General features: G+C 41.1%; 1 protein-coding gene across 4 annotated transcripts in view; it reads right to left on the bottom strand.

Annotated features, from left to right (window-relative positions):
- LOC135487544 (cGMP-inhibited 3',5'-cyclic phosphodiesterase 3A-like) overlaps positions 1-26,246 on the bottom strand; it is a 55,622-nt gene that overhangs the window by 6,128 nt on the left and 23,248 nt on the right. For 2 of the 4 annotated variants that reach the window (XM_064771325.1, XM_064771328.1), the window contains exons 2-9: positions 5,107-5,367; positions 4,309-4,941; positions 3,117-3,332; positions 2,812-2,923; positions 2,331-2,462; positions 1,545-1,729; positions 959-1,162; positions 555-584 (exon numbers count right to left, since the gene is read on the bottom strand). In XM_064771325.1, coding sequence (XP_064627395.1) covers positions 555-584; positions 959-1,162; positions 1,545-1,729; positions 2,331-2,462; positions 2,812-2,923; positions 3,117-3,332; positions 4,309-4,941; positions 5,107-5,367 — 1,773 coding nt within the window. Of the gene's footprint in view, positions 1-554; positions 585-958; positions 1,163-1,544; positions 1,730-2,330; positions 2,463-2,811; positions 2,924-3,116; positions 3,333-4,308; positions 4,942-5,106; positions 5,368-9,945; positions 10,100-26,246 lie in introns of those variants that run through there. The other 2 variants (XM_064771327.1, XM_064771326.1) reach the window with 2 other exon arrangements.

Raw genomic sequence — 26,246 nt, 5'->3', positions numbered from 1 at the left:
TTGCTAGGTTTTCTAAAAGAAGAACTTCTCCAGAAAACATACAAAGGTACCTTTGATACCAAGACGTGACAGGTTGGTGCAATCACCTGCTCTTGTCCCAGGCACGATACCACCGCAAACAAGCATTTTTGTTGATTGCAGTGACAAAAATTTCTTGTTTCAACATTCCAAAAAGATGAAGTTGGAAACATCTGACTCATACATGAAGGAGAAACCACAGAATTGACAAGTGTTTGTAGCTATTTTCAGCTCAACAAATGCAATGTTCTTTAACGTGTAAAGTTAGATGGTGCTGGAGTAAGAAAATCTGTGATAGGTTAAATGAAGGAAAGCATCAATAAGTACCTTCAAAGGGTACAAAGGTGATGGTTTTTTACTGATTTACATATTCAATGTCAAAATAAATCTTTTGAATATTTGGACAAGGTGATCACAGCACTCCAGCGCCATCCACCAGCAAGTTTAACAACTTTCCATTTGTAGGTCTACTAACCAACCAGAACCTTGACAATTCTGCAGAATGGCACCATTACACCATTTTGAAAACTATTTACCTCACATGAACATGATTTTTTCTCTGGATACTGTAAGATAAAATGCAACTTGAAGTCTGTCGCCAAAGTCTGGCACTTTCACTATTCTCTGCCAGCATCAGCACATTTGTGCATCACTTGACCTGGTACAGTCGATGACAATTTCATGGCAAACATCAGTGTGGATGCCACATAACCAGTGACCATTAGACCTGCATCTGGACTCATGCAGCTGCAGGCCCAGCCTTTCCAGCCACAGTCTTCTCCTCTCTTCAAGAAACAAGTAAAGCCTGTACTCTGGAGATGTGGCCCTTCACAGAAATTCCCACCCACAATGAACTTGAGATAACAGGCTACCCTTCCTAGCCAGAGTAACTTCCATGAATCGACCCAGAAAAAAACTGGGCAAACTAAATCTTACAAACCTTTGCATTAAATTCTGCTAAAATCTCAAAGTGTCGTTTTAAGTCTGTAGCGAGTATTGATTCAATAACCAGGAAGCGGAATCGTTTGAACTCAGCCTTCTCTAGGTGTTGTAGGAAGTTAAATCTCTTGTCTGACAATAGGAGGTGCCACGCGGCCGCTGCATGGTGATTCTCTAATACTGATCGATCGTTGTACAAAACAGCCTGAAAGTAGAGAAAGGATATTTACAACCTCTGCCAGAGGGGCGCTACGACAATCAACAATCCTGTGGAAAATCAAAGAAAGCTGGACTTAGCCACTTTAGCCAATCAATGAGTGTTTCTAGTGGCATCGTCGAGTAGTGTTAGAACTCTGAAAAGAAGATTGGGACATTGTCAGTGGATGAGATTTTGGAGCCATTCCTGTACGGTGGTGCCATCTATAATACCTGCCTCAAGTCTATCATTAGGAAATCGACAGGCCTGATCATAAAGTGCCAAATTAGCAGGCGAGGCTGACCAATTAACAGTTGTTGGCCCTGTTTGGTTGAGAAAGATGGCGTCAGCTCTTACAAAGGTTATAGGAATTGCAGGAAGTGCGACTTACTTGTGATGCATGCGTTGCTACCAAGAAAGCATTTGTCCGACCAGGATGATCGTAGTCATGCATGGCAGCAGCAGTATATAACGCCATCAACTCCAATGGCGGGAAGTTCCCGCCCATGATCCCGTATGTGTCCTCAGCAATGAAACTCCGTCTGTGATTTAAGTTCGGTCGTTCTGTTTCTGAATCTGAAAGAGGAAATGGCGGCATTAGATTTCACATGCTACACTGGTAAATCAGTGGTTAAGAGCCGGCCGACAGACAGCCAGGGCAAAAACATTATGTCCCTTGCCTTTCAGAGATCGGGGGCATATAAATTTCACCTGATTGGCTTCAAGGTAGTGTTGAGACTGTCCCTACCATGGAACGATAGGGTACCAATCCTCTCTCCCTCATCAATCACATTAATGAGGGAATCATCGCGGATGATCGATAGAGGTATTTCAATTAGGGACACTAATAGCTACAAGATGATAGGATATAGTCTCTATTATACATCCTCATCTTCCCATGACAGAGGATGAAGGATGTCCGATGTGGAGGAAGGAAATTTGATGCTATTCAAAGAAATTCCAAGAAGACAGACTTGGACAAAGTGCATTTGAACTCAAGTTCATCTGCAGTCCCCTCCCCCTCCCTACAAACATGACATATTTACTTCCTGCCATCATGGCATTATGAAATCACCTTGTTTTCAGTTGCCAAACTGAAGTGCAAGACCCACTGAACTGCAAAAGCATGTCGCCCCAATGAAGTGTTTAAACCGAGGCCATCATCAATACACCTTACCTGATTCACTAGATGAGCCCTGCTTGTTGAACCCATCTCCCTCGGGGTTGACCTGCTGGAACCCTGGGATGGCCTGAGTTGTGAGGTAGTACACCCCGTGTAACACATCTGTGGCATGCAACCGATTGTGATCTAAGCAAAAGAAAAAACACATTTTGAATAAAACCAAGAAATGTTCACAATTATTTTACTTTGAGGAATAGGGTGTAAAGATCATTGTCCTAACGGACACACCATGATGAAGAAGGAATCGATCACTTGATGTCAGACAGGCCAAAGTCTATCCACAAACAAAATCAACATATGTTTGAACTTGTCAGGAAAGACTATGGACAGAAAAATGTAACTGATTCACTGGTGCTGATTTCTATTGGGAAGGTTTCAGTACCATGTCTGGAACTACAAGGAATGCGTTGGGAAGCCAATGGATCATCACCAGCAAATGTTTAACACCCAATGACATGATTTATTGCATACTCACATGGCTTTTCTCGATAGCCTAATTCCAATGCATGGAAGTAGTTGAGAAATTCTGGCAGAGGTATACGGAATGTGTCGAAAAATCCTACTTCGGAAAACAATTTATAGGCTAGCTGTAACAAAATAAGAAGATTATCTTAAACACTTGCAATTCATATGACAGCATCAGAACTAACATATTTTGTGAGAATTTGACACGGTGAATATCAACAGACATCTGGTTTTGAACCAAGGATATGGGTGAATTTTTGTTCATGAACAATGATCATCATTTGCAGTACACAAAAAGGGAAAAATCTCACTTACTTTTGACAAACAAGTATCCTGAGCATCGTTAGAAAAGTCAAATATAGGATAATCCCACTGATTGAGTTTGGAAATATATAAATGCTCATATTTGTCTATATTGGATAAATCCACACTTAATGCACCCAAAGTCCCGACGCTATTTTTAAAGTTTGAATCGTGGTCGTGTCGAATCACTGGCACTGAACACGCTTCTTCAATCACTTTTCTTTCCTCCTGAAAAGTAGAGTGGATGGGTCAAAAATGAACTAATGGTTAGTATATAAGTATAGATATCCAGTTCAATCACCAAAAGCATTTTAGCTAAATATTGAAAGGGTTTGATAGACCATTCAAGGACGCCGACACGCTGGTCAAGGAATGTAACTGTAAGGCAAAGATTCAGCATTGTAACTTGGCTAAAACTTGTAGGTCATTCATTTCTCACCTAACGATGCTCTACCAAAGTCGAACAATAATGCATTGATACTTTGATGAAGTACTGTCAATACTAGCATGAAAACCCACAACAGCTCCCCGTTGCAATATATGAACCTGGAGAAATACTGATTAGCAACCAAAAATAGACAACTTTAAGGTCAGCCGCCTGAACCTCCAAAGTTTTTTATACCAAGACAACCATAGAATTCCCAAGTTAACACTTTTCCTGACATTTCTGAAATGCTTAAATAATTTATCAGGTGACGCATTTCTCAGTGTCTTGCAGACAGCATTTGCATCTTAAGCGCTAATGAATCATATACTATGTACATAAATAACCCATGATGCAGATTAGGCAAAAGAACTGATTAACTTTGCCGGCTCAAAAAATACCCCAGAGCTTATAACGTCATAGCAGCCTATTGTGCGAATGCTCGCGTTAACAGCATTATACCAGAGCCGATATAACATTTACAAAAGCAAATGTTTCATGTATGCTATATTACAGAACAGCCCCAAGCTTATTCAAGGAAGCAAGCCAAGAGAACCTGGAGTAAGTTTAAACCGTTTGCAGCAGATGACTTGCGTTTCACTTCATAGACCAATATATTGGTGAACATGACATAGGCAATTACAGGTGAACAGGTGATGGTATTGGCCTTGACAAGGGTGCCAAGGAACTCAACCTATGTAACATCAAGATGTGTGATAAACTTGGTATATAACTACAAGCATTAGATATTACTGCACCACCCCCTTTATCAACTCTTACCTTAAATGTCACCTGAGGCCGAGGCGCTTCATCAGGTTTAATCTCAGTCCCTGGCACCTCTTTCCGATGAGAACCACCTTCCTCTGTATTCGTTATGTTATCACTATGATCACTTGGGGAATCACTACTCTCATAGTCCGATGTCACAGTAAGACGTTGCTTCACACTTGACCCTTGGACAGAATCCTGGTCTTTCAGAGTCAGTGTCTCTTCCTGTTGCTGTGAATCTCCCGCAACTAACGGAGAAACAGGTTTTGTATCATGTTGGCTCGGACTAGCAGTTGTTATCGGTTCTGCTGCTGGACCTTGCCCAGGCGCGAAAAGACTTTTGTTACGCTCTCTGGTGGAGCGTTTAGGAGGCGGTGCTAACGTCCCAGCTGTCGCTATGGAAAATGATCGAGATTTTGGTATCGTTAAGCAGACTGTTGTAGGGGAATTTGGTGAGGGGCTATTGCTACGGCTCGTCACAGGGCTTGTTCCTGGTTGGGCATCTCGAGACAGACGAACACTGGCACTACGTTGGCGGCATGGCTCTGGCTCCAAGGTGGGCATTCCTGTAGCCGAGGTTGTTGTGGTCCAAGTACTTGTTGACATTCTGCGCAGTAAGCTGGGTGGAAGACTGCGACGTAGACGCTGGAAGAAAGCAAAGTGGATATGATCAGAGAATATTATCCTGCAAGAGAGCCTTTTTTCTGTTCTTCATCAGCATTCCCTCTGCACTTGAGTTGTTATTCTCAAGGGAGTATTCCAACAAACAAAACAATCCGAGTAAAGAAGTGTGTTCTGAAATACACCTACCTTGGGTAACGAAGATGGCCTCTCCCCAGTGTAGGGCAGGTCTTCAGTATCCGAGCCATAGTTGGAGGACTCCGCCAGTGAAACGAGAGGGCTGATCTTAGGTTTATTGTGGGGCATGTGATTCTCCTGTGGTTTGAGAAGGTTGCTAATGGCGCGCAGTCCACTCACGACATGCGGAGGAAGATTAGGGTCAGCCAGCATGTCATTAATGAGGCCATGTGCTTCACTGATTATTGCCGATTCATAACTCGTTGTTGAACACTGCAAATACAAAGAAGGGTGAACGAATTAGCTATGAGTTTGAGACATATCATTGCAACAACTGCAATTTCATGTTGTCCTGAAAGAGGTAAAGTTGTATTTGAATTAACATCTGGGTTAAAACCCTTTGGTGGCAAACATCCTCCCCCATCATGCAATCGGCAAGTCATGAGCCCCTGTATAGTCAGTCATAAGAGGTTTGAGAGGGTTGCTAATGGCACGCAATCCATTCTTTACATGAGAAGGTTTGGGTCACAACGAGAATAAAGTCTCAGCCAGCATGTAACCGAAGAGGCTGTGTGCACATTTAGGGATGTCATCCTTTAATTAGAGTAAAGCTTTGATCATGCGCAATTTGCCAAACTAAGCTTATTCTGTCACGTTGTGTCTGATGTCCACCACGGCCGTGTTATAGCAGTAGGCACCACGCTGAGCAACCTATCAAATAAAGACCCACCAGACGGATTTGATATGTATCCCACAACCACGCATGCAGAATTAGCGTTAAACATTTTCCAACAGAAGCAGCTGCCTAACTAGGGTAATTTGCAGACACAACGTAATAATGTTACTATCTGGCGGTCTCCGATAAGACTACGATGGAATTCAGATACATATGCCATGGATTTCAGATATCCTAAATGACGGCATGATCTTTTCAACATCCCACTTTTAATTGATCTGTTGGTTGACCATGGTCATCTCTGGGGGAAGGTGAGAAGGTGAGGATTAAGCACACAATACAGGTGGATTAGGGGGAGAATGTGAGCTCCGGACAGTTTCAATTTGTTTTGATTCTGTCCATATCTTAACTACAGCAGCCAAAACAAGGCTTATGCATTTCACACTGAAAACCATGCTACAATTAAGGTATAATAGAAGACAAACTGTGCCAGCTTGATTGATTTTGGTAGAGAAAACTGAACAAATAGGACTTTTTTTCACCACGTTGCTGTTCATGTTGATCAACGGTGTATAGGAATCAGACAGTTTTGTGATAATATTTCAAACAAATCAATTCCGTGAAAAAAACTGTACAGAAGGAATCAGTGTCACAACCATGGCATACTTCTATGAATGTCTATGTATACCTCTACAAGCTTGGGCACTGAGTCTCGCCTCTTTAACGAGTGTACTCCGAACACCATTTTTTTGCGGATTTGCCTGAGCAAAGCGAGGCACTTGTCCTGGAAGCAAATTGGGGAAGAAGGTTGTCAGAGATTTTGATAATGAAACAGTTTTGTTAGTCGTCACCAAGTCGGGTATCACCATCCCACCAAAGTATGATGCAGAGGCATGCAAAAAATAGCATCAACACTTAGAGACCATTCAACGCGCATCATATTTAAAAGCGAGGCCCAGCCCTGTTCATCCTATGATATCAGACCCCTTTGGATGATAACCTGTATCCTGTATTAGCAATGCAAATATGAACAGGCACGATTAAACTCAACTCAATTACCAGTTTGTTTGAGAAGCAAACTCATCCATTTCCTATTCGATGTGAGGCTAAATCAAGACGACGATGCAGCAACCGTTTTTCCAGAATGCGGGATCTAGCTGCCAATCTTTCTCATACAGGATTCTGTAAAAGACCAATCCCTGTATTTGCCCAGCTGCTTCGAAAAAGACATGATTTAATCATCGGTGACCAAGATATGTGTTTTTCATCTCTTAAGCCAGCACCTCTGGCTTTTCATAAGGTGGGAAAAGTTCGTGGTTTACAGCTGGCCATTGGACTTAACCCACAATGGTCTTGGGACACATCATGGTAGACCACAATGGTCTCAGAACAAATCTACACCATCAACAGGAACAAGATGCCTTGGTACTAACTAAATTACTATAGAAAGACCCTAACCTGTAATCCTGATAGTAAATTAAATTATCAAATGATTCCAGCATGAAAAATAACAAAGTGAATTATAGAGATCAAGAGACATATTGAATAAGAATGATGACTGTCATAACTAAAACAATCGTCTCGCTGATTGTACCCCGGAGGCCACTATACGCTCTTTCTTTACCTAGTATTAAGTTACCATGTAATTTCATATTGTGCTCAAATCAAATAAACTGGTTTCCATAGAGATGTCAAGCGCCACCAGTTGCTTGTTTCACATTCTTTTTTCATGATGCTAGTCCATCATATAGGACAGGATCTTTAATATGCATAACCCAAACGTACGGGAATGTCATTGGTGCCAATAAAATCTTTTTGTCGTTCTAATTAATAAACTCGTATTTCTGCTGTCCTGGGTAAAAACACAATCTGAAAACCTGTAATCTACTCAGGAAACTTTGTGCACGAACCAAAAAGCCTCCCAAAAAGGATGATTGAATTGTAACAAAGCCATCCTTAAAATATGCATTGGCCCAAAGGTACTGGAAATCTCCCCCTTCCCCCGTCAATATATTGCAATGTTTTAGACGAATTACACAAACATCTAATTTGAATAATTTTTCCAAAATGGAGCCAAAATACCCTTTTCAGTGGAGCAAAAACTCTACACACTATCAAAGCGAGTGTGAAAGCACTCATGGCTTATCTGAGCTGGGTGATGTAAAGCTCCCCAGAGCTTCCTACAAATGTGAAAGTCGGTGGTTAAGGCAACGGCATGGAGCTAGACAAACATCAAACTGTATCTGGATGAGAAATAGACTCAGCTAGACAGTTCCAACGCTCAGGGGGGGGGGGGGGGATATATATCATAAATGGATAATTTCCCTCATGTTTACATTTGTCACATACTGGACTGATGAGAGAATGTCTCACAGGCATCTCGGTGGTACCCTGACAAGACAGTCCTCATTAGCATTGATGAGAAGCAGAATACACGCATTTCACATCACTCCAGGCGCACCAAGCCAACCTAGACGGCTGCCTAATGCAATAGATTGAGACACAGACAGAATGGTAGGCCGCAGGGCCCTAAATCATCTGGTCTCTAGAGCTCTACCAGTAAGAAGGCGACAATCCCAAAAGCGATGTTTTAAAACAATAACCAAATCGAAATTTCAAAACATTCAAGGGCAGATAAGGCGGAGGGGTTTGGGGTCTCCACTGATGACTTTTGGTACTGGTTGGTGGGTAATACGGAAAAATCTTTTTTCACATTGGAGAAATATCTTCATTTGCCACAGGCCCGCCATCCTGAATAACTGGTGTGGCCTGCCTGGCTGGCCACCATGAACTAAAATTACTCATAAAAGTAAACAGAGCAAGAGATTTCACCTCCACAGCCTCTGGTAAGAAGTCGGCCACATCAAATAAATCGCTGCTGTGACTGACAAAGCTCTGGGATTAGCTGAAGGCGACTCAGAGGGGATTAGCTTACGCCTGATATCGGTCCAAAATCGTTGTGCAGCGTATCCCGATATTATCATTGGTAAAGCTCCGAGGTGTGGGCAAGGGTTTGCGATGAGCCACTGAGATTACTCAACATAGTGCTATAAAGTATAAGTTGGCAAAGAAAGAATGTGACTTAAGCTCAGGCGGCCTGGGTAGCTTTTCCGTCATGGAAGAGTTGCAAAACCATGATCAAATGACCAAAATCAGAACGAAAAACATATTTTTGATCTTTTTGATTTGCGCAAGATTGACTGAGATTGACCAAGATTGAGCGGAGGGATAATAGTTGTCTCAGATGACGCGCTGTAGGGCAGGCTGTCTTGCTCATCAGCACCAGTCTGCCTTGCAATTTCCCCCAGCTCATGTTACGGTCATTAGCCACAGCTGGGACTACAAGCAAAGAGAACAATGACCACGGTTCTGTGATTCACCAAGTGTTTGATTGGGTTTATAATGAGCCTAGTCACCAAGACCTAGCTTAGAAGAGAGACAACTAGGCCTCGGTGAGTAGGCTTCTCAACTGATCAATAACGCCATCAATCATGAGAGACTGTGTAACGACAGGCAACCACCAGAGAGAAAGAGATACAATTCCTTTTATTACAGCCTAAAGAAACGTCCAACACTTTTGAAAAACTTTCCCCTCTCCAAGGACCCAGCAAGGAACTCGGCAAGTTGGAATCAGCAAGCTTGCAAACTGACTCTTCAGGGTGATCTTGCTTCTTTTCGATTACTCCGAAACATTGCTGAAGAGATGTTTGTCAGAGGAATCCTTTGTCGTCGACTCAAGGCTATACATATTGATATCATATCATTTCTGGTTATAATCTACTCTCAGAAAATCCACCGCAGGCACTTGGAGAAAGATTCAGAGAACTGCGCCAATCACCGAATAGCCTCGGGACATTACAGAATCACAGAAGGAGAAATTAAGTGAGTTATAGAAAATGCGGAATTGGAAAAGTCTGTGACCTCAAGTTTGAATGGCCGTAGGATGAATTCGATAGAAGATCTTATTGAGGTTCCGACAGGAATTTCCGATGAGGCATTGATTGGAATTATTTTGTGTGGAGGCTAGAAGGATATGACGGAGATACTTTAAACAGGGAAATATTTGTGGCTATACAGATCACGGTTATGAGAAATTGCATTTTTGGCATAGTCTTAAATAAGGAATTTGAGAACACTGTATAACACTGACAACATTTCAAGCAAAAGTGGCCTACCTCATGGATGCTGTGACGTCGAGTCCTACGATCCACGAGTGACATCTGCCTCCGAAGGGCCATGGCTGTGAAATACACTGACGCAATATTCACCACAGTATGTGGAGTCCATAAAATTAATCTCCTTCAGGACCCCTTACGACGATGATAAATAAATTAGGCCGGAAACAATATTGAATACAATACATCCGTATTACTACCATCTACAGTCAAACTGGTCGTTACTGATGACAGTTAATGGGCCGTCGGAATGGGCAGGAAGCTTTGCCAAATCGTCATTTGTGAGTCGGATGGAAATTAATGATGAGAAATAGCGGTTGGCAGGATACCTGCAAGTCAGCACTGGATATGACCTAACCGCAGCATCCACTCCCTCAGGACGTGCGGGTATAATATAATCCTTGGAGCACAGAAATATTCCAACACTGATCAGAATCTACTCATGGTGAAATTTTGTAGAAATATTTCACTGTAGGCATATATAGTTTTTTTCAATTATTTCTTGGCGTACACCAACTGACAACCACCGCCTAGAAATGAAATATGATTCCACAATACATGATGCCTGTTTGAAAACCAAGTGGAAATCCAATTGCTACAATTTTCCACAGGAAGCGGCACTTTGAAAGGCGGGATCATCGACCTTCCTGAAATTATCCAAACTGTCAAGTCCACGTCAATTCTGTCGGCGCTCCGAAATACAGGAAGCCATACGTCGGGATATACTATTGTTGCACATGTTCAACATCACCTGATCATTATTCTCACCAATATGTACATCTACACAACAAAGCAGAAACCAGGGATTTTTATCGGAGCTGGTCTTACAAAGCTGACTTGAAGGGCGGGAGAGATCACATCATATGTTGAGCCAGGTCAGGAGTTTACACCCTTGAAAACGTGGCAGCTTGGTCACCATATAGTCCTGAATATGCACAGCTGTGTGTTATTCTGAGCGAGACATGATATAATTGTAAGTGTTTTATATCACAGCGATCAATTATTTAATATAGAGAAAGCTGCTGGCACCATGCAAGTAGACCCAGTAGAGATCTAGTCAGCCGAAAATAAAAAAGATATCACCATTTATCACAACTAGCAACATACATGTTGCTCACAGAAGTATCCACACGCCTCAGCCAATGATGAAAATGGTAGACAATGTTGGGAATATCTAATCCAGAACATATCAAACCGATGAAAAAACTTCCTCAATGTGAGAAAAACCTATCTGGAAAATTGCCCTCCGGTCAAGAGCTGATGACAGAACAATGGCTAAAGTGTGTCAGGTAAACCATATGTTGTGTCCTAGTCCTGTGAAAATGTACCACATATTTCCCAGATAAACTTCCAATTTACTGTCTGATCAATGAAACATCTGTGCTGGACAGACTAATGACGAAAACCTGTACGACACAATGAAGGGCAAACATAATCTGGAAAATCGAAGCCAATCACAATCGGCCAAGTTAAAGCCATGTAAGTGGTATGTAACTTCATCTCCGCTAGGCTATATACCTAGGTTGCAGTGTGACAATACATTTTAACTATCTCAGAATTGAATAAGACTATACTTTCTGTCAGCATCAGACACAGATCTTCTGCACAACTATGTCCAAAAGACACTTGAAAAAAGACGGTTAGTGATGAGACCAACAGGACGATTCGATCTACACTGGCCGGTGCTGATATCACCCTAGAAATAAGTAAGATATAGTGTGAGGAAGGCGTAATCATGAGAACTGCCCTCGCAGGACTTGGTTTATGGGCGTAACTGGGAAATAGGTGATGCGATGGCAGCACACTTTCAACACGACCCGCCATACGAAGCAAACCAAATGGCCAGCAGACGCCATTAGGAGAGAAAGGCTGTGTATAGGAATCATTAGGGAGGAGAAGAACGGGAATATGAAGCAATTCTCTGTTGGATGTCCCAAGACACTACGTTTGAGACTTCTCAAAATACAATCAGACAACAATACAGACTGCAATACCATATAGCACGCATTATGCAGTCAAGTGATGACAACAAAGTATTGATTGCACACCAGGAAGCACATTCTGGTCAAGTTTTTGGAAACAAAGAATTAAACATCACTGGCCTGAGTCGTGCAAGGGGCAACCACTAATGAGGCGACTGTAGTGGTTGACACGGACCTCTAAAAGTTACAATGGCAAATGGTATCATTAAGAACCATGGCCTGGTTATCATGAAGTGACCACAAAGGACGATTTGCGTGATTTTTGCAACGGATTTGGAGCAATTTGTAATGACGTAGTAACCTCTGCAACTGACATTGCCCTCATTGCTTAAAGAGTTAAACCCATTTCATTTGAAAGCACATCAGCTTCATTAATGACCTGAAATAACCTTGTGAATGCCATTAGAATCCATTTCCAGCCCTGAGTGTTCATTAAGTCCTGAAAAAGATTTTGACTCGAAAGCAAGAAATCGCGACTTATTTCAAATCTTCCTGCCCTGAACTTCTACGATTCTGCCGAGTCGCGCCGATACAAAGCGAGGAGGTAAAAATGTCCTAGTCGCTTAGCAACCAGTTGTCTAGCAGTTGTACGCAGATTATTGCTTAGAAAGATTAAAGTGAGTGCCTTTCCCCATCGCTTGGTATTTGACACCATCAGTGTTGTTTTCCTTTCTTTAAAGCTTTCTTTTTTAATTTAAAGGGAAATTGTACTTAGTATGAAATAAGAGATCTGGCAAAGGAAATTTACTTAGAACATGTATGTAATGTGATTTATATTTCAATTCCAATATTTTAAATCCTTGGATTAGTTTTCGACTGAATGTAGTCACACAGACATGCACACCCATGGAAAACTGGTGGGTGTACCATTCGGTGTCTTCTAACATGAAGAACACATTCGTTGCCACTCCTCTTTGCAAAAACCACAAACTGATCAAACATTTAATACCAATTCTGCATTTATTCCACGAACTTAGGGCATTCGTTGCAATAACTCACCTGAAGATATCAAGAATACAGCATGATTACAATAATGAAATGAATAATCGCACTATGTTGGTGATTAGTGCAATTGTGTCAAAATATCACACACCCAATGGTTATATAGTCGCGATTTCTGGAACAAGAAATTCATTAGCATTCTGGAGTTAGGCTGTATCCATGTTGTAACTACCACTCGGGTGTTGGATCTTACCTGTAACAAGCAAAATACTTAGGCGAATATAAATGGATGTCAAAAGAGGAGACTTCATGCGAGCGTGTCAGACGTCATCACGTTGCTGTACTAGGGGTCGTTTGAGAGGAAGGCACATCCATGGATGTTATTTGCACGCTAATGTCTTCCATTTACAGCGGCAATTATGCTGACATTTGACAACAGAATCATGTTTGTACATTACAATAAGTGCACATGACGCTCAAGCATTAGTCTTGAGCACACCAGTATTCATAAGCACGTTTAGCCAAGTGAGAAAGAGTTCTGTTGAAGCAGCGACAAAAAACACAAATGAACATCGAATGGAGTAATTTGCACGGAAACGGCTCTAAAAATGTCGTCCATATGGAAGTGAAGGAGTCACAGCAACCTCTCAACATCGGAAAGAGCATTAATGAAGTGTCATGTGTGATGTGAATAACTGCACTTGACCATAAGATTGCATCAACGCGTGATCTTAAACAATACTGCTAACAGAATAACCATCAATTCTGATTGGACCTAGGTCCCTACAGTGACAGCTAGATCTCCGATGAAGTAGGTTTTTAGCATCCTGACACACAAGCTCAGGTTTCTTAACAATCCAATCCATCTTGAAATGCGTAAGATGATTGTCATGTTTCTTGCCGCATCGACTTAATTTCGTTATCTCCCGAGGATCTGCAGTTAATGCTGGGGAGGACAAATAATGAAATTGGAGCATTCCAATGTAGGCCAGACAATCTTTGGTGTGGTTTGGGTTTTTTGTTGAGAAAGGTGCATGGCTGTACAGGGATACAGGACTTGTCCGTTCTGTTCAAGGCCCAATGACAGCGACTATTGTCATTGAAATCAATTCCACTGAAAAGAACAAATCAGAATATCAAGCAAGCCAGAACACAGAAGAATCATGAGAGAATGTCATGGCAATGGTATGGCACCATTGTGCTAGGGATCAAATCAGAAGGCCATCTCTCCTGCATTGCCAAAGATAAACTGCCAATACCATACCTAGAACCTGCATCCCCTCGATAAGCCAACCACTGTACTGGCAATGGATGCCACTGTCACTCATTCCATACTAAGGATGCCCAAACCACCTGTGTTTTAATATATAGTAGAGTATATGCACTGATGCACAAGTACTTTAGTCCAGCTTGACTGAGACCAAATCCAACATGAGCCACTCCTGCTTGCTCAAGCAGTCAGCTTGTTACCGTAACTCTAAGGTAGCGGCAACCAGTCGTACATTTTATGAGATCGTACAAGACAAATGCCAACTGGTCACGGTGAATATAATCGATGTCTTGCATCTTTTTCCTGTCACAGATGAAATATTACCATTTGGATGAAGAGAAATGTTTTTCTTGTATTAGAGCGATGTTTTTCTTGCAATTCCAATTTGTGTGATGTGCAGCTGAGGTATTTGACAAAACCAGTATTTTTAGATGCCCAACGCTTGGATTTATTTTATTTACTTGTAAATTCAATAACAATTTAGATAATATATCAATTATCATGGCACTTATCAGACAATTTTTCTCGATATTGATCCCATTATGAGTAGGTATATTGTAATCTTTCCACTTTAGCAACAGATGGGAGAGAAATGGTGGAGCAGGTGTTATTCAAGGATTCTTTACACATCAATATTAGGTGACCAAATGGTTGACTTTAAATTCAAGTCACGCATTCAAGTCACGCGTTTTTTTAGCTTGCGAACACCAGGACCTTCCACAGGACTATCGACTATTAACATTTCAATCAACACTTCTTTATTTGTTGCTGACTGCATGCTTTTTAAAAGGCTGCACTTGCACTGTTTCATGCCTGACTTCAACCTATTTTTCAAATAAATCTCAGCCTAACTTGCATCTAAAGCCAACAGTTGAAAAATATTTGTGTCAATTTCCCCAAAATCCTTCCTTTGAATCAAACCAAATTTGTTGTGCCCGCTGAACGTGAGTGACAATTCTAATGCAACAATTTCAATCGATCGATTACAGACTCCAGTATTAAAGCCGTGGGCTGAACACACAATCTGCCAGAAACCGCACAGAAGATCAAATTGAATTTTTCAAGAAGATGAACCATGTCTTGGATAACAAGGTTCCATTTGAGGTGTTTTTAGATTACTTTTGCGGAAATGAATGGGCAGTTCTGAATAATGCATGAGTCGATGAGAGGAATGCCAAATTTGGGGAAACTTGTTTTTCTATTCTGCATGGGCATCTTTTCCACAATGCTCAGCTCATGGTGAATCAAATCTTGTATTTGCACCACCTGGCTGTCAAAAGAACCCTGAACGGCTGACAAGTCTTCTGGCTCTGTGTCAAGGCAAACACTAATTTCCTCTCCCATTCAAAGCAACTTTACACTGGTCAATTTGATCCCCCAGTATCCAATAAATTATACATGGCTTGAAATTGGCTTCCTTTCTGGCCTTAAATAGACTACGACATGGTTGTTATTAGGTGTTATTACCATACGCTTCTTTATGGCTGCGCTAAGGGTTGATTACACAGCCATTATTATTGTGATTACCTCTTGTCTGGACTGCTGAGCCACCAAACCACCATAGCTGCAATTTCTACTGTAAAGAGGAAATTGACTGGCTCCTTCAGATTACTAAGACCAAGTAGATGGTGGCTTGCCTTTTCCATTGAAGTAGGCTCATGTCAAACAAAGGTTTCTTTGTTAATACTGGGTCATTAGTGGGGGATTAGTAGGCTCCACATTGTGGTAAAAGCAGAAACTATTGGCCTACTGCCTTTTCCATTGAAGTAGGCTCATGTCAAACAAAGGTTTCTTTGTTAATACTGGGTCATTAGTGGAGGATTAGTAGGCTCCACATTGTGGTAAAAGCAGAAACTATTGGCCTGCTGCCTTTTCCATTGAAGTTAGCTCATGTCAAACAAAGGTTTCTTTGTTAATACTGGGTAATTAGTGGGGGATTAGTAGGCTCCACATTGTGGTAAAAGCAGAAACTATTGGCCTACTGCCTTTTCCATTGAAGTAGGCTCATGTCAAACAAAGGTTTCTTTGTTAATACTGGGTCATTAGTGGAGGATTAGTAGGCTCCACATTGTGGTAAAAGCAGAAACTATTGGCCTACTGCCTTTTCCATTATAGTAGGCTCATGTCAAACAAAGGTTTCTTTGTTAATACTGGGTCATTAGTGGAGGATCAGTAGGCTCCACATTGTGGTAAAAGCAGAAACTATTGGCCTACTGCCTTTTCCATTGAAGTAGGCTCATGTCAAACAAAGGTTTCTTTGTTAATACTGGGTCATTAGTGGAGGATCAGTAGGCTCCACATTGTGGTAAAAGCAGAAACTATTGGCCTACTGCCTTTTCAATTAAAGTTAGCTCATTACAATGGTTACTTTCATAAGTGGAAGATTAGCAAGCTCCTGATGGAGTTCAGAAAAGGAACTAATAGACCTATTCAGATGGTTGGTTGCCCTTTCCAGTAAAGTTACTTACATCATTGCATCATAGTTGTCAAGTCTTTATGCAGAACTTTATTCAGAGATTATTGCCAAGTTTTCAAGTCGGTTAATGTTGCAGATGAGTGTAAAGTTAAATGACTTGTCTGAGTCAGCTGACCATGCTAACAAAGCCCTGAGAAAGACAGATCCTTATTTCCAGCTTATATCAGTCCCAGAGGTCAACAACCTATCACACTATCACAGCCATACTTCCAACAATTTCAAGGCAGCAATAGGTTAACACCCTGAGGTAATGTAACACCAACCCTGCCTGCACGCCATCCTAGACCACAGGAAATTCTCTTGCACGCAAGCCGATATTGCAATCACTGAAGGCAATAACTTCAAGATCAAAGCAAGTCCAACACTCCTGGGGGAAATGGCAAAGGTAAAGAATGTTCAGCTTCTTATGTGTATTTACAGACTCACACTGAAATCTCGATCACCAATAGCTTATTGCTGGGGCAGTGCTATCTCCAATAGCCTATTGCTTGGGTGCGTCGGGCATTCTGATGCGACAATAACGTCCGGCATCCAGGCACAGGGAGGACAGATGGAGAAACGGAAAATGACCAAGCATACATGCAGATGATTATATGGTATTTACTGTTTTTTTCCCCATTAACAGTACCAGGGAGCATGAATTGGTGGCCAAAGAAACAACGCCACAAGTTCAGAAGGGAACAGTCCATGGATACACAGCCCCAGACAAACGCTTATCCAGTGCTCCCTCCGATCATCAGACATGTATCGATCAGTCTCGTTAGCATTATTGTCAACTTCAATAACATCTTAACGAGGAGCACGGCCATCACGCTAATTAGGATATTGGGCATCTATCAGCTAATTAATAACATAGGTCATCACATCACCTGTCCAGAGGATCTTGACGGTAGCATTTGCGGAATGAAGGAGCACGACAGATGACCTTTGGTTGGTGACTTCAAGCAATTGTCTGCTTGCAACAAGGTCAGAATTTTTTTCCTGCAGGTAGCAAATGCAAAGGATGAACATGTTGTCTATACAGTAAGGGGTATAGTTTAAAGATATAGAGAATGGTGGTGATCCTCCTAAGTGGTGAACCTACCACAGCCTTGTTTTAGTCAGTACTCTTTCAGCACACAAGTCTCTTGGGGAACGATTCCCAAATTTTGCTTAAATCCACTCAACGATAACAATAAGTCAACCACACTGTCACTTCTGTCTCACCCCGAGTCTCAAATCATGAGATTAATATTCTCCAAATACGACAAGTGACGCATAACACAGAATACGATACACTTTTAAAAGAATATTATCGGATAAAAAATTGCCTTTTGGAAACTTAAGGAGACCTATTAGGGCATAAAGCAATTATCTCGCAAACTTGTATCGTCTTGATATTGGCTGGCTTCAAAATGATGAAATTAGACGCAGCCCTCGAGGCAGTCAAGAGACAATTTTCAATTTTGTATTGACATTCCGGCATGTGGTTGTCAGTTTGGAAAGGAACCTGCAAAGATTAGGAAATGCCAAGCTTTGGATGCAATTTCAGTTTTTACTTGCGGGTTAGAATAGATTGGTTTGATGAGAATGACAGGGAATTAAGACATTGGGTGATATGAATAAAGACTAGTAAATGCTTTTATCTAAATCTCCATGTACATTTACCCTTGGCCTTTCTGTACAAAATTGAAGTAAAAGCATTTGCTAGCCTTTATTCATATCACCCATTGAGTGGAATTTCAGAAACTTTGACCTCAACTGAGATTACTGATTTTTAGTGAAAGATTTTCCACATTCAGTTTGCAAATAATCGATGTCCAGTGAGCTAAAAACAGCTGGATTAGCAGAATTTGATATGTTCTCCACAACAAGTCCATTCTACGCTCCTTACTGCAGCCCCAGTAAATAATCCTGCTTGAAACATTGCTACCCCATTACCTTCCTAGCCGAAACACATACTCCTCTCACTATCGTCAAATTGATATCATGATACTCATTACCAGAAAGTCCGAATCGAAAGCTTTCCTCAATTTGATATAGCACTCGATGATAATGGACATTTGGAAAAATAACAAAGATGATTTGGAGATGGTGAATCATTTGGGAATACCTTTCCATTAGTGACATGTCTGGCTTATATTGGATAGAAGTGTCAACAGATAATGAATGTTCATCATACTTTTGCCCGAAATTGTCAGATATTACCAAAGGTTTATAATCTGATATCAACTATGATTAAAGGAAACCTATAGCAAAACGCTTATAAAAATGGGGAGTTCCTTTTGAACGGCCCGGTTAAAACTGTGGGAATTAGCTTCCCCTCAGGTAGTTGATTATGTAGCCAAAGAGCTGCATAAGTCTATCCTGAAACCTTTTAATGGAACTGAGACCATAATAGATGACGCCTGATCCGTGATAAAGGTACAATCTGGGCAGCACTCTATAGTGCTGTGTACCTCTCGTTATCATTGTTTTTGGGGCATGCCAAAAATTGGAATGTAGCAGCACCAATAACCTATTATCCACATAAGAACTCTTAGCCAATTGTCTGCAAGAAATTCTAGAAAAATGCTTCCCCAGAGTGATAGCAAACATGTGTTCCGATGATTGAGGCTAACAGGTAGCATAGTAAAACAAGGATTACACGAAAATGCGTCAAGAATGCCAAGCAAGCTCATCAATGAACATATCAACTTGGCAATGATCGCAGACAGACACCGACTGATGAATGATCTTAGGGATGAGACTGTTGGTTTTTGGTTACTGACTACCACAATGCTTTCCTTTGAGATAAACGTTGGTCACTGCCTAACAGTGTACTTTGGGTTGAGATAAAGGGATATCAAATGCTGGTCACAGACCACTTTGAATACCACTATACCGAAGATAACATTCCTGCTCAAGTTCCATTCTCTGGCAAATATACCGATCTTCTTCGTCAAGCAAGAAAGCGAAAATTTAACACCAAATTATTTGTACTCATTGCACAGCTTTAAAGCAAAGTCTCCAGCACATTCCAGTCGTCAAGAGCGACATTACCCTCATCCCACTGCATCATTTTATCACAAAGCCAGTCATCGAATTATGAAAACCTTGTGAAATTCCATTACCATAACCATATGGCAGAATACTTTTTCTTCATTAACGAATGCGGAACAGGAGATGGGCCTCCAGCTCCGATGTTCAGATGACATCAATTGAGGCGGGAAGTTGGTTGTCGTTATCTCATTTCTTTGACATGCAGGTTGAAACAGGAGACTTTTTGTCACGTTATGAATCGGAGAGGTTCTCATTTAGAACAGTTTCATCTCTGATTTAGCATTTACTGATGCAGGGTTTATGTTGTTCCAGATGAATAGAAACTGCAAATTTCTTTCCCCAGATTTCACTGATAACGTCGATTTGCAACTTTTTTCCAACTTGTCCAACTGAACCAAGAACATCACATAGAACTGTCACTCTCAGAAATGACAACAGATGTAGAATATAGCTGAGCTGAATAGAGTAAGAGGCAAAGGGGATCTCCGGGATATAAAACCCTAACTGCTCCCCTCTCGACATAACAAGAGCCAACTACCACTTCAGCGAAGACCTCTTAGAACACCTGTATCCTATACAAGCACGTCTCAGTATCTAAAGAGGCTATTTAGTTGAAATAGCCCTCTAAATAGTAATGAAATTAACATAACTGAGGTGCGCTTCCGCAGTTATTAGCATTTCATCCGCAGTAGCCGCCGTATTGTTGCTAATATAAGATAGTCATTGGCACGTCTTGCTGCCATACTGCTATCGCTAACCATCCATTACCAAGATGTGAAGTTGCTAAGCTTCATTTAGAAATCCCTGTAATTTATTTTCTGAGTTTAGCTGGTCAAATACCGAGTGGCGGTGGGCGTGATTTCCTCTGATTTGGCGCGAGATGTTTCGTGCCAGACAGCAGTTCATCAATATTGATGCAAGAATGGAGGTGATGGAAATCCTAATGGTCAGAGATGGCTGTCTATAAGTTGCATGCCAGCAAGTAGTATATCAAGCCAGCTCATATAATATTCTGCTTTCTAATTTCTTTCCCCATCTGTTAAATGCTGAATTTACACATATATATTGAAACTGAACCATTGGGCCCAGTATGGAATAACCAGCCATCCTTCCTTGGTGTCAACACCATTTCTAAATTGCGATGAACAGAGTGTTTTGCACCTCTGTTCTACATATGTCACACAAATGCATCTTAATTGAGATATATTTGATGGAATATTGGGCCCAGTAGCATGTATTCCACTGGCTGACATTACATTTTGTTTGAACGTTGAATCAACAATATCATCCACAAAATGCCTTTTTGAGCCATTCGACAGGTTATCACGCAGACATTTTTCAGAAGCACATTTCCCAGGCTGACTATATTTTTGTAGTGTCCAATGTCCACATTAATTAGCTGGCCCACAGGGCAATAACTTTTATGTCACAATGATGTAGTCAATTAATCTCTTAGAGAACATTAGCTAGCAAAATGGCACATTCCATTGAGATGGAATTATTGTCAAACCCTTTATTTTCGTCACTCTTCATGTTCACTAAACATCCTTTTCAGATTTTGCTTCCATTTATAAATGATAAAACATATCAGTTGAAATAGGGAGAATATCTGGCTTGCATAGACGTGGAGGCCACATACTGTGAGCCAGCCACAATGTTGGAACCAATCATAAGGAAGATTCAAAACCATATTACTTCCCAATGAAATATGCACCAGTGATTCAAGAGGCCAACAGATTTAGACACAAATATGATTGGAATCAAAATCACCATGAAATCGACTCATTTGTCATTTTAAAACCGAAATGTCAGAGGGCCATCGATTTGACAAGGTCTGGTCGAAGCCATGACACCGACCAGAGCTGGCATCAGCAAAAGCTTTTTCCTCTACTCTGTGCTGCAATCAATGGCAACGGTGTGGGTGAACAAACTCCAGTCTGTATGTCTAAGCCCATGACAGCTCATTCCGAACAAACAGGACAATGTTTTCACTCAATTCCCTCCAGTTCGAGGCGCAATCTCTTCTGGACATGTTGAGAGATGACAGCTGACATTCAGAGGATAACGGAAGGAGAGAGACCACGCTAAAGACGAACTGGCTGTGTTAGCGTGGTGAATTGAAGAGGGTCAAGCAACGGAAGGAGATCTAGGAGATGTGGCTGTTGAAGATGTTTTGATGAATAGGAACATGATACATTAGCCTGGTGAAGATGGTCAAGAAAGGAAGGAGAGGTGAGGCCATTAAAGATTGTAAGATAAGCATCTTCAACACCCTATAGTTCACGGCAGTACACCCTCTCGTGAATATAAAGGCGATTAAGTAGTTGGCCAACGCACAGAGCATGAAGGATCAACCATCACCTGAACGCAAAGGGTAAAACCCACTCCCACATCAACAGTGCCAAGTTCGACCCTGGACCTTGCAGACCAGTGGAAGAAAATCAATTAGATTACTATCCTGGTATTGCACACCAGGGAGACGAGGCATGTCAGTTGTTCAATAAAGCCAATATCATAAAGCATCCAGTGCTCATACCAATCATCTGACAACCACTGATGACAAATCCTATTTAGTCAACTTTCTGCTTCCAACCCCTGGAGTAGCCAGACAGTGATGACAACAGCCACAGCATGACGTAGGAAGCGGACCCATCTTCGCCAGGTGCAGAGCCAAGTTCACGAAGGTATGACCAGCTGACCTACAGGACATGACAGACGTCATGTTTCCCTAGAAACAGGAATTGCCTATTGCTACAATTTTGGCCCAGCAGGATCAACACAGACTTGTGAGGATTAATCGATTAATAAGAGTGCTATGCCCTTCACTCCTTAAAATATCAACTACAATGGTACAGTCGCACCAAACCTTTGTCTAAATCTCTCCATTCGAGCAGCATCCTGTCTTGCTTGATCAGGCCGGATTTCCACATTTTGTTCATCAGACGGTGAAGCAATCACACGGTGTGAAAGCTATTCTTTTGAAGCTTGATCAGTGAGGAAACCTAATCATGCATAAGAAAGGGCTTCCTCACCATGATTCTGTAGGAGATAACATGAGTTTACGTCGGAAGCAGTATTGACAGGGTTAGTTTTGGCTGAAGGTGACAATGTTATGGTTAAGATAGTAGCTAATAGTATTTATGAGATTCACCTAAAAGTTGGTTTTCATAGCCAGCAAAGGTCCAGGCGACTTTCTTTGTTTGATATAATGCTAGTTGATATTTGAAAACGAATCAATATGTGAGTGCTGAGTACTGAGGGGAGGTAGCACAGAAAGTATGTCATGAAGGCCAAAATGACATCACGACTCCACAGATGTATGAGATATGAGTTACCCATTATTATTATGTTGCGAGTGCTGAGCGGTATTGTATCATAGGATGACAATGAAAAGAAATAACCAGGCACTAATTAATAGCAAAAACAAGCTTTTGAAATAAGTAGAAGACAACTCAAGCACACTGCATTAATTCTGATGATATTCTGAATTGGTTGTCTAGGAAACCATGAGAAACGTCTGACGGAACTGCTCGTTAGATACCTTGAGAAAAAGAACCCCATCGTAAATGTCAGCATATCCCTATGCATTAGAAAATGTTAGGCACTGTTCTATTTAATTTCATACTTTACTGTATAAATTACTAATAAATTTGTCATTTGCAATAGAATTCAACTTATCGTTTCTGATTAGATTCTGGTAACCAACATACCAGCAAAATACGAAGAATAAGAAAAGGTTGAGCATACAATATTTGGGATCGATAAGGTTTTCCTTTGAACCTTTGAGTCGTTTTGGCTGAAAATGAAACAACATGGCGATTGATTTGCCAACCGTCACTTCACAACAGATTTGTATGTGTTGGATGAGACAAGAGCTGTGGCCTCTTGTGCCAGTGTATTCAAGGACAAGCAAGAGAAGTGAAGACAGGACAACCCAAGTGAACTCAAATCGCCCAGCCTAAGACCCAATCGGGTTATAAGAAGCCGTAGAGCACAGGTCTGGATCTAATATAGAGTCAAGATGTTGTTATGTATGGAGCCCCTTCGCCCCACTCACATCCAGACTTAGGAGCTATCAAATCGCCCAATGGTCTCTTCTAATTGATTGCCTGCCAACAGCACCTGGTCTCTTCGAGCTGGTCTCTTCTACCAAGGAACAAACACTTTTCTCTAATGGCTATTGCAGCAATTCGATCACAATATTACCCCAATTACTGACGGAATTGGGCAATGTAAATAAGACTATCATGGTTTATCGTGTTGTTTTCATACAATTTTTCTTTCCAAGTTATCGGAGGACAAATCATAACAAATTCAGCCGAAACGATTGGCTTGGTTTTTTCGACCCCAATCTGCCAGAGGCAAAATGACACGAAAACTATTTCCAATTGGAAATATGACCGAAGCAAACGCAAACAATGGAGCTACCGATATTTAAACAAATGGCCTTTCGAATGGAGTAAAGCAGCATTCAAAGGCCATTCACTCAGAGAGATGGTTGGCCTTGACTCGGAGAGCCCTCAGAAAGGTTGTTGCGGATTCCCAACAATCGCTTTCAGAAGTTTAGTTTAATTACTAGGCTTTTCTTCACCACTGACATCTGATGTAAATTTCAAAGAGGTGAGTTGCCTAAAACGTGGTAATAGAATTTCAATTCCAAAGGTGTTGTTTCAGTAAAGTGTTTGTGAGAGAGAAGATGAGTTGAAACAGGTTATTCAACTTGGAGCACAGCAGGAAATGTTCTTGGGTATTGGACTTCAAACATGCTCCTGCAGGGCAGAGAACCAAGAATATCTAAGAAGTTTCAAAGCAAAGCCTGTTGCTCCCTGAAGCCAACATATTAACTTGTTTTGAAGTTAACTCGGTCATTATAGCAATATCTTCGGAACAGGTCATTCAACTCTGATTGTTTGGAAATTGCGGTTTATCAACACGATAAATCACTCTCTTTTAATAGATGGTTGCTCTAGTTCACCACCCTGCATGAGATTTAAATTGGAGGTCATAGTAATTCATATCACTCGTTTGCGGAGAGCTTTACCCATTGGAACGCAGTTCTAAAGAAGCAATGTTTGTTTAAGAAACTGACAGGAAAAATTCAAGACCCAATGACAATTTCAACTATTCCAAATACCTCAACTTCCCATTCCAATGTTCGCTGCCCTTTTCAAATATTCATACTTCCTTTTCAAACTGGCCACCATGGCTGCCCCTTGAGGTAGTTTACAGAAACAAATATGTTATGACATTTTCTAACAGCTCACTATTAAATGTGCCACAGCAATTGCAAAGCAACATCTCAAGCCTCCATAGCGCTGTACGATACTTTTTCTGAGCAATCTTCAGAACATTTGCGACAGAAATGGTTTCCCACTTATTGCAAATGGCTCTGAAATCAAATTGGGCTGTCAACTTGAAATGCAACATTCACCGCCATTTGTGAGAAAAAAATTATGCGGTTTAATTAACTTCATTAAAGTCACTCTTAATGACCTTTTCAAAAAGAACTGCACAAAGAGATTTGCAGTTTGAATAAAATAACGCAACAGCTGAATATCCCTGCATGCGCACCTTAAAGCAGAATTGTACATTAGAGCAAAAGAAATGGAGTATGTTAAGTAGATGAACTATGGCCATGGTTACCAATTGAGGAGTGGAACACATCTAAACAATGCACATAAATAAACCAAACCTTTAAAGATGTCCAAATAAGACATCGATTCAGTCTGGCACCCTTTGATATTTTGTACAAACCATCATGTAGGATGTTTACGAGAGTAAAAGACGTCATGGACCAAATTCATAAAAGTGCTTTTGCTGACACAGCAGTTAAGCGGATATAGGAAAGGCAAGGTACACATCTGATAAACTCATTCTTTTTGCCTTAGGTGTGGATATGAACAACTTATACCACGACCAAAACCAATACTGGTTTCTAATATTTGGTATGTTTGTTGGCTTCACTGATGCAGCCAAGCTCAAAGACATTTTTAAAAGTGGACAAGCTCCTATAAGATCAATCTTCTGTGATCTAAAGGGAATTAAGAGGAGGGTGACAAAGCTGGCCGTGCTCCCCTCATCTATAAAATTATCCTTGCTGCAACCGATATTGTAATTTTTTGCATTATTGGCATCAGTATAATAGTGTCGTGAGATTTTCCACTTAATTTTGCCAAAGCTTAATTGGCAATTTGTCACAGAGGCAGATTAGACCTTTAAAGAATCATGTTGGCAGAAGAGCTACGAAGAACAGGATGGCCACTGATTGTGAAAAGTACGCCCAGATCCAACTCTCCAGCAAGGCTGCAAAGACAACAGGAGCATCCGATTTCCTTGAAGAAACACCAACCAAGTCAAGCAAAGGTAACAAGAAAGTCCTCACTAGGTTTCCAGTCTTATCTGACAATCTATGCAAGAAATCACCAACAAGGTCAAACAAAGAGTGCCCAAGTTGGGGAAAAAGGTAGTGACTCAACTGAGCTTGGAGTTGAACACACAACCTTGATGTGGACAATCAGACCACTGCTCTACCACTGCTCTACCACAGTGTAGATTGGTGTATGACAAACAAACAGACTGTTATCTTATTGTCAAAGTATCTCCGGAAGTC

The sequence above is a fragment of the Lineus longissimus genome, chromosome 5 (genome assembly GCF_910592395.1).
Source record: "Lineus longissimus chromosome 5, tnLinLong1.2, whole genome shotgun sequence".
Classification (NCBI taxonomy): Eukaryota; Metazoa; Nemertea; class Pilidiophora; order Heteronemertea; family Lineidae; genus Lineus; species Lineus longissimus.
The sequence above is the reverse complement of the archived record's forward strand: the minus strand, read 5'-3'. Positions and strand labels throughout refer to the sequence as shown.